Genomic DNA, 10,815 nt, shown 5'->3' with positions numbered 1-10,815 from the left:
GAGGATCCCACAGCCGTGCAGGCGACAAAGAGCTACTTAAGCGGCAAGCTCAAAGAATTGCGAAGATAGATGACCAGCGCAAGGGTCCACAAAGTGGGACTTGGGCTCATGAATGTATGGATATGGATTGCTAGCGAAGATACGATGCATTGCCCCAATGGCATTCTGCATTACTCTCGGGACTGTGTGTGGTCCGCTGCTCCTTGACGCAACGGTCATGATCAGAGCACAGGGAGCTGGGTGAGAAGCAGAGACGATTGGCATATAGAGAAATCAAGCAATAATTTGTGATACTCCTGTTTGTGGTCTTTGTTTTTGGCAGTTGTATGCCATTACGGTGAGCTGAGCGTGGTCCATATCTCCATGCCATGTACATCCACAGATGCATGCATGCATGCTAGTATTCCACGGCAATCAACGAGCAACGAGCAACAAGCAACATGATTAACAAGAAGGGTATGTCGATAAGGTAGAGTCCTGTAAGTAATGTCAGTGTATGCCTGGGCCGACGGGCGTTTGTCACGTGGGAAACACAAGACAAGCCTCTGCAGGTAGCCGTTGGTGATGTATCTAACCTTATTTGAAATTCCTCAGCAAACGGCCCTGATGCCAACCCGTCCTTTCTGTCCTTGGCTGCCAGATTGCCTGGTCCAGACGGGGTTCAAGTGCTTTGCTTAAAGGACGGCCAGCCCATGACCGAATTTCTTGTTCTCGTTGCCTACTGACTATGTTGCTTCCCCCTCCATCCCATCTTCTTCTTGTCACTGTCACTGTCGCTGCCGCTGCCACTGCCACTGGCTAAGATCTTGTGGTGACGTGACAACCCGGAGCGCCTTCTTCGTTTTCAACCGCGGGGATTGGGCTTTTTCTGAGATTACACACCACACCACACCACACCGCGCGTTATAGATAAACGCGGGACCCTCTTCGTCCGTTTGCCCTGCCTTCTAGTCCCTTCGGCTGGAGTATTCGCCTGGCCCTGGGGGGGTCTCTACGTCTCTGATCCCGGCCTCTCTCTCCCTCTCCTTGACTTCACAATGGATCCTTCTCTCCTGCCAACAACTGGCCCAACCATCATCCACTCCCCCTCCGAGGCTTCTTATTCCTCTGGGCCTTCCCGCACTTCGACCCGGTCCACTTCTCCCGACACATCCTCGCATCGGTCGTCTCCTCTTCTAGATCTTCATCATCTTGTTACCACGTCTAGTATAGTTCCCGAGACCACCAACGCCCTCGCTGGCCCGCAACCATCCAAGATGGACAAGAACTCGGCCCCGCCTGCTGACGGACTGACCATGCGTAGACCCAGCAGCAAGTTCAACATGGAGCGCCCCGGTGGTCCTGCAAACTACCAGCAACCTCAGAGTGTTCGGCCTGGTGCTCCCATGGGCCCGGCTAATCTCGCTTCCCGAGGCCTCGCTTCAAACAACTGGCGCGCTCAAGCCATGGCCGACGAACTGTACAACAACTTCGACCTTGCCAATCCCCAGAATCAGCAGCAGCAGCAGCAGCAGCTTCACTTTGGTCGCCCCGTCCCCGTCCCGGTCCATCAGCAGCAGCTACCGGCCGGTGTTCCCTCCCTATATTCTCCCAGTGACAGCATGGCCTTTCCAGATGCCCTTCTTGACAGCTGCTACGCCTACTGCTATGATCGAGGCAACGGTCATTATACGCGACTGATCCCGGCCGACATGATCCCCACGCTTTGCGATGTGCCAGCACTCCAGCAGGGTTCCTCGGGCATGATTGTGTTACCGGCACCGCGAGCCCTGCCTGCAAACGGCCGATCGAGCAACGTCGAGCCCGTCATGCTCAAGGTAAGTAGCATAACAAACCTCAGTTGCGCCTTCCACCTTCCGTCCCTTCCACCTTCCGTCCCTTCCACCTTCCGTCCCTTCCACCTTCCGTCCCTTCCACCTTCCGTCCCTTCCACCTTCCGTCCCTTCCACCCTTAGTCCCTTGTCAGGCTGTTGTTGCCTGCTGTCACATATTATTCACTTCAAAATACTGATCTGATAACAAAAACAGACGCCTCCTCCCACCCCCCACGTCTCCTGCCGACAACATCCAGGTAAGCATTTTTTGATACCCCGGTGAATTTCACAAAGCAAACATGTTTCAGCTGGTACTGGGCTCCTGGTCTTATACGCAAGACTTCGCGTTCCTCTTTGCTCCCTTACCAACACTCGTGTCTACATTTGTTGGTAACTAGACCATCGTATCTCCAGCGGCGGAGTTTACAGAACTCAATGGGCTAACAAATCAGCGCCAGGCTCATATTGACACCATCGTCGGCGTAGGTCCCCGGACCCCTACCCACTCCCATGGCGGGAACAATGCCACCCCGATCGCCTCGTCAACCTCGACCGGCGGCCCTGCTGCCGTGGCCCCAGCCCCGAACATGGACCAGCAGCAGCCTCTGCCTCTTCGGAATCTCACCAACAACCAGGGACCACGACAGCCCATGGGGAGCGGTGGTGGCGGTGCCTTGGGTGATCTGAGCAGCTCCATGCACGCCCCTGCCAATCAGCATCACCACGCTGGCCATGGTCACGGCGGTCACCAAGGTGGAGGAGGCGGAGGCGGTGTCAGCCATGGTCATCACCATCAGCCTCAGCAGCAGCAGCAGTTCCCCCAACGTCGCCCTAAGATCTACTGTGACAAGTGGGTTCACGAGGGTGTCTGCGCTTTTACCCAGCAGGGATGCAAATACAAGCACGAGATGCCGTTCGACAAGATGACACAGCACCAGCTGGGCCTTTTCCACGGCCTGCCTGCTTGGTGGAAGAAGCACCAGGCCGAGCTGGCCCGGCAGCGTGACCCTTCAGACGGCGAACAAGATGGTCCCGGACCTGCTCCTGCTCCCGCTTCTGGTCCTTCTGGTGAGAGAGCCGCTGCTGGCCCCGAGAGCACACGAGGCGGCGGCGGTAGCTTTGGGGGACGCGGCGCCGGTGGTGGTGGTGGTGGTGGTACTCCAGCTACGGGAAGTGGCCACGCCGGTAACAGTGGACCAGGTCCCGGAGGCAACCTTGCTTGGCGACGCCCAAACTTCGGTAGTATTGAGGATGCAACTCATGGATTCGGGGATCATCCGATGGGTAGCACATCCAGCCGCGGCAGCATGGGAAACAACCCGGGAGGCCACGGGCTGAATATGTCTCAGCATCATCAGCGTGGTAATCCAATGTTACCTCACAGCCCCCTAGGTAAGTCTCTCTCTATAACATTTTCTTCTTGCGCGAAAATCTTGAGGAGATCGCCCGCTGACTGGTAGACGACTACAGTTTGGAGCAAGTCTCCCTTCGGACCCATTGCACCTCCGACCCCGGCTCCTATGGGCCACGTGATGAACCAGCCGGTACGAGTCATTTCTACCAGCAACCCATATGCCTCCCTCAGCAACATCGATGATGGTATGACTGAAGAGAACAAGGGCGACTAGTCCACTGCTTCGAGGTTGCGCTCTCTTGGTTGCTGGATGAGACACAACGTGGCCCCGTTGCCAGTGAACGACATTTTCAGCGCGATTGCCTATACGAAAGAAGGGAAATAAAAAGGAGAGCGGCAACGATAGAATCTCTTGAGATGCACTCCGCAGAATTTCTCTCTTTTCCCCCTTTCACCTTTCATTTTCCCGAGTCCACAAGATCTTTGAAGAAAGAGAAGGGGGGGTAAGAAGGGGGAGAAGGACAAGACAGGCTGGGTTAGATAGTGTCTCCGCGATGTCTCTGCATTGGAAAGAGCTCCCTAGAACGTACAACACCTCGACAGCATCATCATCATCATCATACCGGCGGCGATACCCCCTTGGTTCCGATTCTTCATCCAGGTCACTTTCCGTCGTCTTTCCTTCCTTCTTCATTTTCTTCCGATCTTCTTCACTCTCGTTTCTATGATAGTTGGACATGGCCTCTCGGGGCGAAACGTATGAGCATGGGCATTGCATTCACTCACTTTTCACTCCCCATTATTCGATCTTTCTTTCCTAAGCCCCCTGACACTTGTCTTTTGAGGAGGAAGGAACCTCCCATTCCCCCCCAGCTTTTGTTTTTCGTTTTGCCTTTCTTTCTGAGGTGGCAGGTGGCTACGACAGGATTTTGAACCTCTTTGATTATGTCAACCCCTGAAGGTTGAGGAAGGGTTATTGCGGTAAAATCTCGAAAGCCATTTGTTATTGGATGCACCTGCATTTATTTCATGAGAGGACGAAAGGGGGAATGGAAATTCGGAAGGGGCGAGAAGTTCAATGTACTATAGAGAAGACAGACACAGACACACACAACCACCTAGGGATTTCGTCCTTGGGTTATGCGATGGAAATGAGGACACGAGTTATGAATTTGGCAACTGATATTTCTCGTGCCTGCCCTGGGCTTGCACCCGTCACCATGGGACCAATCCCAGCACGATTGCTTACAGGGGCCCCTGTTGTTGGATGCGTCACATCTCAGCCTCATTCTATGCCATGCATAAACGTTGTGCCACCACACCTGCGTTGTAACTACGTACAGTCGTATACAAGGGGCGGCCAAGGCTGCGTTGGCGTGACTTTTCTGGGCAAGGTTATTGAATTGTCACTTGGCTGTTTAGAGCCAACGACAACCAAACGGTGGTGTCTTATTGCTTTTGCAAACACCGGGATTCGTCTCGTCCCACGGTTCTGCGCCGTGATACCGGAGCAATTAGCGACTGGTCTATCCCTTCTTTCAAAGCTCGTTTTGCGCATTGACTTCCCCAGCGTAGAGTTCTCTCAAATCTTCTTTCCGGGATTCGGCAAGATGTTGCTGCAAGGAGGCCCTCTTGATGTTGTTGCCTTATACGGGAGTGGATGAGGACTGCGAAGGGCATCCCTGTGAAGTCTCTCCTCCTAATAGTCAATCGCTTCGTCCTGGATCACACTTGACGAGTAGTTTGTCTGTATGTTCCCGGCTCTGGCAGGCAGACGTCTGGCATGTTTCTGTTTTTTCCGGTTCCAAAAGCATCCGTCCATCTATTGTGCCCTTCTCCGCACGAGGCAGCAACATGCCCAGCTTCACAGGCCGCGCGACCGAGGTGACAGACCCATCCGCCACGACGCCGGCGGGCCCCCGCTGACGACGCGCGCGCCCGTCGGCGACGCCTGCCACGATCAGTGGTGGCTCCAGAAGGCGGCGCCGGGCGGCGGGCCCGGCACCGGCACCGGCAGCAATAACGAGGACCTGCTCGTCAGCACGCAGCGGCTGGCCGGCTGGAGCCGGTGCAACAAGGCCGCCGCGTACGCCCCGGCATCTGCTACGAGGGCCACGAGTTCAAGGCCGTGACCAAGGTGTGGACGCGCAATGCCGACTTGCCGGGGGGAGGGGCGCCGACGAGCTTTGTGTGGAAGGGGGTATGCTGCCGGAGGTTAGTTTTGCTAATACACATATATAAACTTATATGTATGAGAGAAATGAGAGGACAATACTGTGCGGCTGACAGTTTTCATCTTGAAATCAGCGAGTTTGACTATGCCACTATAATGCTGTTGACCCAGGGCACGTCCACAGACCTCTGCACGCAGACCCTAACCCTAACAACGCCGACGGGCTTTCCTCTGCTACTGTCGGACGCCGCAACCGACACGGCCGGCCAGACGACGATCCGGACGAGCACGGCGCTCGAGGCGCGCTACCAGCCCTTCACCATGTGGTGGAACGACGGCGACCTGTCGCAGTTCAGCTCGGACGACTCGGACCAGCTGCGCGTTGTCATGAAAGAGGCGGCGTCCAGTTTCCGTCTTACTGGGGGCGGGGCGGGAGCACCGACGACGACGAGATCAATAAGCGCGCTTTTCCCCGACCCGACCGGGGCGCCGAAGATAGGAGTAGAGGCGCAGCAGAAGACGTCGAACGGGTTATCCAGCGGAGCGTCGGCCGGCATCATCGTCGGCGCCGTCCTGGTCCTGATCCTCGCCGTGCTCGTCGGCCTGATGCTGGGCCAGCGGCGGCATCGACGCAGCAGCAACGCCGAGCATCTCGACCGACCAGAGCTCTCAGCATCGGCAGACTCCAAGGGACATGGATGGGGCGGGCAGCAAGGAGCAGCATCGGCCCGGAGGACTTGGCTGGGCCGCATACTGGGAAAGAGGAAGTCGCAGGCGTCACCGTCGTATTATCCAGCCGGCCACCCAAGCGAGGGCATCTCGGCCCCCGAAGTCGTCACGGGGGATCATCAAAGCCACTATCAAATAAGAAGCGAACTTGCGGGGCTTCCCAGGAGTGAACTATGCGGCGATAGCTCTCCGGCGGCGCCTCGTGCGCACCAGCGACCGTCAGAACTCCCTTGAGACCATTCATTCATAGGGTAGAGATGTACATTTTTGGCTAGCATACCTAACTAACTATGAACAGCCGATAAATCTATCTGAGATAATACTTAGACATACAGGATGTATGAAACGCAGTAGGGGGAGAGTGTTAGATACGAGACTATATCCCTTGTCCAGGGTGCCATATGTTATCCAATCGTCTTCTGTCTCCTTTTCGATATAAAATGCCGCCATCCGTACACTTATGAGATGATTACATGAGTGGCCGTGCTGGGCTCACAACCCACAACAAAGCACCCTCCCAAGGCCCTATAAGACCGCTCGCTATTAACCACAGGCAAAAGGAAACACCTAGAGACTCTGGGTGATATCCATCAGTAGCGGAGAGACCAACTTGCTACCTCTCAAGTAAGTTGGGGAAACACGGTGCAACGCTCGCTAACGCCAAAAACGCCATGCCACAACACAACAAACAAACAAGCATCATCACTCGTTGTCGTATCCTCGTAATCCAACAGCACCTAACGAACGCTGAAGCCCATGTCAGGTCTTCTTCTTGTTGGCTAAGTCCTCGTAGACCTCAAACTCCATAGCACCATCGTTCCAAGCGCGTTGAGTACTGGGATACTCGCTCGGCACGCTGCTGTGTTGACTCGCAACCTCGGCATCACCATTTGCCACCCCTTGACCAACGTGTTGGTCAGTCGCTAGTTCCACAATGCCTCCATCGTCGTGTTCCCCTTCGACGCCCCTCTCGCTCTGCTCGGTGGTTTGAGACACGGTCATCTGAGAGTCGATATCACTCATGGCGTCCTCATCCTCGTAGATGTCTACATTGTGTTCGGCCTTGAGGGCGGGCTCCCTGTTTTCAAGATCCTCGTCCTCAATGCCAGGCCACGGTTCGTCTTCGGGCAATGGGAACTGCTGCGGCTCTTGTGCAGCGCCCTGCCAGGTCTCGTCGTCGGTATTAAACCGCCGGCGGGGATGGCCTAGATCAAGCATCTGGGCGTCGTCTTCGTAGTCCGACTCATCGTCGTCATCCCCGCTACCACCACCATACGAATCCGTTCCGCTACCTCTGTTATCCTCATCCACCTCATCCATAACACCTTGGTTGGGTCGGTTGTCCACATAAGGTGCATTGCTGTAAGGAGTCGCATAGAAAAATGGTGTCGTGGCTCGGCCCGAGGTGGCGCCAGGGGCGCCGAAGCCTGCAGGTCCGGGACTCGGGCTGGCCGTGCTGTAGCGTGGCGTACGCCTGAATCTAGCAGACATTGGGACTGATGGTGAGCGCGTGCCGCGGCGTCGCTTTTGCTGCGCAAATGCCATTGAGTGTGCGGCATTAACACTGGCCCGCACAACTTGAGGTGAAGAGCGTCGGTCATAAGGGTTAGGGTAAGGCTGGGCACTTCCCAAGCCGACAGAAGCCATGCGACGCCTGGCTTGCTGTGGTGACATGATACCAGGTAGGACAGGTGGCATCGAGGTTGTGCGTACATTAAGTGGACGCAACGAGGACCCCGACTTCTGCTCTCTTAGTGCAACAAAGGGAGACGGCGCACGGCTACGACGTCCCGTAGTTAACGATGGAGACTGGCCGTTATGGCTGGTGAAGAAGTGTTGGGGACTTGGGCTGAAACTTGTTGATCGGAGTCTTGGTTGTGCTGCTTGACGTAGGCTGAGAGAAGAGAAACTGTTTTGAGTCGATGGAGACTCGTCAAGCTTGTCATTGAATGCCCAGCAGTCCTCTAGAGCGTCAGCCTCAGGTACGTCTTGCTGACTGCTTTGGGAGTCCGGATATATCCGACTCAGTTCCCTGAGCCTCTGCCAGCTCCAGCCGTTCTCGTACGCATCTTGGTCTTGGATGTAAGCTTCGGGCTGGGTGATGTAGAGACGATGGACACCTGTAGCCTTCATGACCACGCTGGATTTGAGAAACCGAACGTCCCAAATAGCAGGTGTAATCATCTCGGACGGCGACAGGAACCGTAGTCGTGAGTCCTTGTGAACCTTCCGTAGGGGCACCCATGATTGTTGCAGACCAAGGAACTTGCCCACCCGCTGGTGCACGTTGGAGCCGTGATAGAAGTTTGATTGAATGCGTGAGACGGTCCGGAACGAAGTTCCAAAGGCAGCCGCTATCGCTTGCTGTACACTGTGGGCATCGGGACCACGTACCACAACCTTTTTCACAAGACCACGACTTTGCAGTCGCTTGTCAATCATGCGATCCGGGGGGGCAGGCGCGAGGCAACAGCCACTCAAGTTCCATATCTGGGTCAGCCCATTCGTTGAAGCCTGGGGAGTGAGGCTCATGGACGGAGACACTATTTGGCATTTGCGTCCATTGGTCAACATCGGCATGACTGGCCCCTGAGAGACGTTGGCTCATGAGTTCTCCTGGCTCCATCCACACCCCCTTCAGAGGAAACGGGAGGAAAACCACCTCGAGCTCCCACGGGTTGCCATAGGTAGGATCAGAAGACAGATTACTGAGTTCCGCTTTTAGAGCCTGAAGCTCATTGTAAAGATGGCTGCGATCACTTGTGCCGGTAGCGACAGAGACGACGCTGGCTGTAGAGTCGTCAGCGCCAGTATGTCGGTATCGGCTGGTAGCGACGCTGCTGCTGTCTTGCAGCTGCTTCTCCAGCTCCCCAACACGAAGCTCTAACTCGGTGACTCGTAAATCCACATGGTCATGCTTCTCGTGGCACTCGTCATGGCCGTTCTCCGTGAACGATACGTTTTCCAATCTGTCCAGACGCTGGCCATGTCCTTGTACGGTGCTGGATAGTTCCTGGAATTCCCCGTGGCGTGGCCCTGTAGGTTGCAATTGGGCATCCCTTTCCTCCGTGCGATGGATAGACCTAGGGGTGTTGGTCACTGTGGGCAAATCATCATTGGACGCGGCAACACTATGTTCGACTGCATTATCTTTCGGACCGGGAGTATCCTGAATGGTCTCCAATGGAGTCTCACGAAGTCTGGAACGAGCACCATTGAGTGTATGGAGTCCTTTGCCACCAAACGGCTGGAGATATCTCAGGCGGACGGAGGAGGTCGTGGAGCTGGGCTGAGATTGCAACACACACTGGCTTGGGATTGGTGGCATTTGGCTTGCCTGGTCTCCAGGCTGTGACTGGATAAGATTTGTCCAATCCAGTGTATCTGGCATCGATGGTTCATTATTGACAGTGGCAGCCTGGGTCTGAGAACCTTGTCCCGTTTCCTTGGAGTTCGTGGCATATGATCCATCATTGAAAGTGTGGAAATCCATGGGTTGGCCAGAAGACAGTGGCATTGGGAAAGATAGGTCCGGTATCACAGGGGTCAATGGCTCACGACTGGCCCTGGGCCGCTCGTTCTCCTGCTCGACAGCGGACGGTACCATAGTCATAGCCATAGCAGGACCTTGAGAGAAGGATTCTCGGACGTCGTCGTGGAAACAAGCATGGTGGGAACACATGCACCAGAAAGCATGGTCAACTCCGGCGCCCATGGTCAGGCTATTGGGGTATCCAGGAAATCCCGCCGGGCTTCCGACGGGATGTGGGTTGAGCACGCTGCGGCTCCAGAAGCGGCGGCAACCACACTTGGGACCGTTGGCACCATGGGTCAAGTCCACGAAATTGCACTGCCCACCCGGCAGCACGGGTGAGGGCGCGGGCGCGGGCGCTGGGGCGGGCGAAACCCTGGATAGAGGTCCTCGGCCTCCATCGGTGTATATATTGAAGAAAGAGTTACTCGGAAGAGTGAAGTCGGTCGCGGGTCCTGCCATTGAGCCGAGGCGCGCTCAGGAGTCGCGAGCATCGGCAGTGGTCGACAACAGTGTGTAAAGTAGGTGACGGAAGCGCGATTGGCGGTCGGCGGGAATTGGTGTCGTTTATACACGCACCGGTAGCGTGAGATGAGGATTTCGAAGAAGACCAAAGCGACTCTGACCAGACTCAGCTGGGTCGCGCGACCAGAGGGATCTAGTACATGGCACTGCGATTGCGAAGTTAGTATACATCTAGGAGTTGCCCGCGTTTTTTAAGGTTGGTCGCAATGTTTTCGCTATCACGGGGGAAACAGGTAAGAACTGACTGTAGCAGACAGGTTATACCAATGGCAGTAGATGATGGGGCGAGTCGTGGTTTAAATACAGCAGTATACAGAAGGCAACAAGTAGTGCACGCGTTACAATATCAGGCAGAGCAAATGAACAAGTTGCGACAGCGAACGATGAGGTTGCGAAAGTGAGGCGCCTGAGATGGCAATTGGCTACAGGAAAGTTGTTGGTGGGGTTTGGAGGTTGCAGGTCGGGGGAGGTGAATTGCTTTGGCTGTGACGGTGACGGTACAAGCGATTTTGTGTGGAGAATGTTGAAGTATTGAAGAGGGAAAAGAGTCGAGCTATCGAGTTCGAGCTCGAGCTCAAACTCGGGGTGGGCTCTCAGACACAGCTGAGCCAGTCGCACCTGAACAGCACTAAATATACATGTACATATGACTCTTCTCCCCATTCGAGGTGTGGTAGGCCTGGTCCTG

The 10,815-nt window shown here is 55.4% G+C and overlaps 4 protein-coding genes across 4 annotated transcripts; 3 read left to right on the top strand and 1 right to left on the bottom strand.

Moving 5' to 3' along the window:
• Window positions 1–1,037: 1,037 nt before the first annotated feature.
• Window positions 1,038–1,955, top strand: PG997_006124 (Chromatin remodeling factor m.t1.c1; the record flags this gene model as incomplete). The annotated part of the gene is made up of 1 exon (XM_066810439.1): window positions 1,038–1,955. The coding sequence occupies one exon, from the start codon at window positions 1,038–1,040 to the stop codon at window positions 1,953–1,955; it is 918 nt and encodes a 305-aa protein (XP_066669362.1).
• Window positions 1,956–2,401: 446 nt separating this feature from the next.
• PG997_006123 (uncharacterized protein) lies at window positions 2,402–3,442 on the top strand (the record flags this gene model as incomplete). Its single annotated transcript, XM_066810438.1, has 2 exons — window positions 2,402–3,206; window positions 3,285–3,442. 2 exons carry the CDS (start codon window positions 2,402–2,404, stop codon window positions 3,440–3,442), a joined length of 963 nt encoding a protein of 320 aa, XP_066669361.1.
• A 1,580-nt stretch (window positions 3,443–5,022) lies between these two features.
• On the top strand, window positions 5,023–6,304 carry PG997_006122 (uncharacterized protein; the record flags this gene model as incomplete). The annotated part of the gene is made up of 3 exons (XM_066810437.1): window positions 5,023–5,052; window positions 5,210–5,382; window positions 5,458–6,304. The coding sequence occupies 3 exons, from the start codon at window positions 5,023–5,025 to the stop codon at window positions 6,302–6,304; spliced, it is 1,050 nt and encodes a 349-aa protein (XP_066669360.1).
• Window positions 6,305–6,829: 525 nt separating this feature from the next.
• PG997_006121 (uncharacterized protein) lies at window positions 6,830–10,064 on the bottom strand (the record flags this gene model as incomplete). Its single annotated transcript, XM_066810436.1, has 2 exons — window positions 6,830–8,613; window positions 8,669–10,064. 2 exons carry the CDS (start codon window positions 10,062–10,064, stop codon window positions 6,830–6,832), a joined length of 3,180 nt encoding a protein of 1,059 aa, XP_066669359.1.
• Between the last annotated feature and the right edge of the window lie 751 nt (window positions 10,065–10,815).

This window comes from Apiospora hydei, assembly GCF_038363865.1.
Source record: "Apiospora hydei strain CBS 114990 chromosome Unknown utg000005l_segment0_segment0, whole genome shotgun sequence".
Classification (NCBI taxonomy): domain Eukaryota; kingdom Fungi; phylum Ascomycota; class Sordariomycetes; order Amphisphaeriales; family Apiosporaceae; genus Apiospora; species Apiospora hydei.
This window is presented reverse-complemented; position numbering and strand designations above follow the sequence as displayed.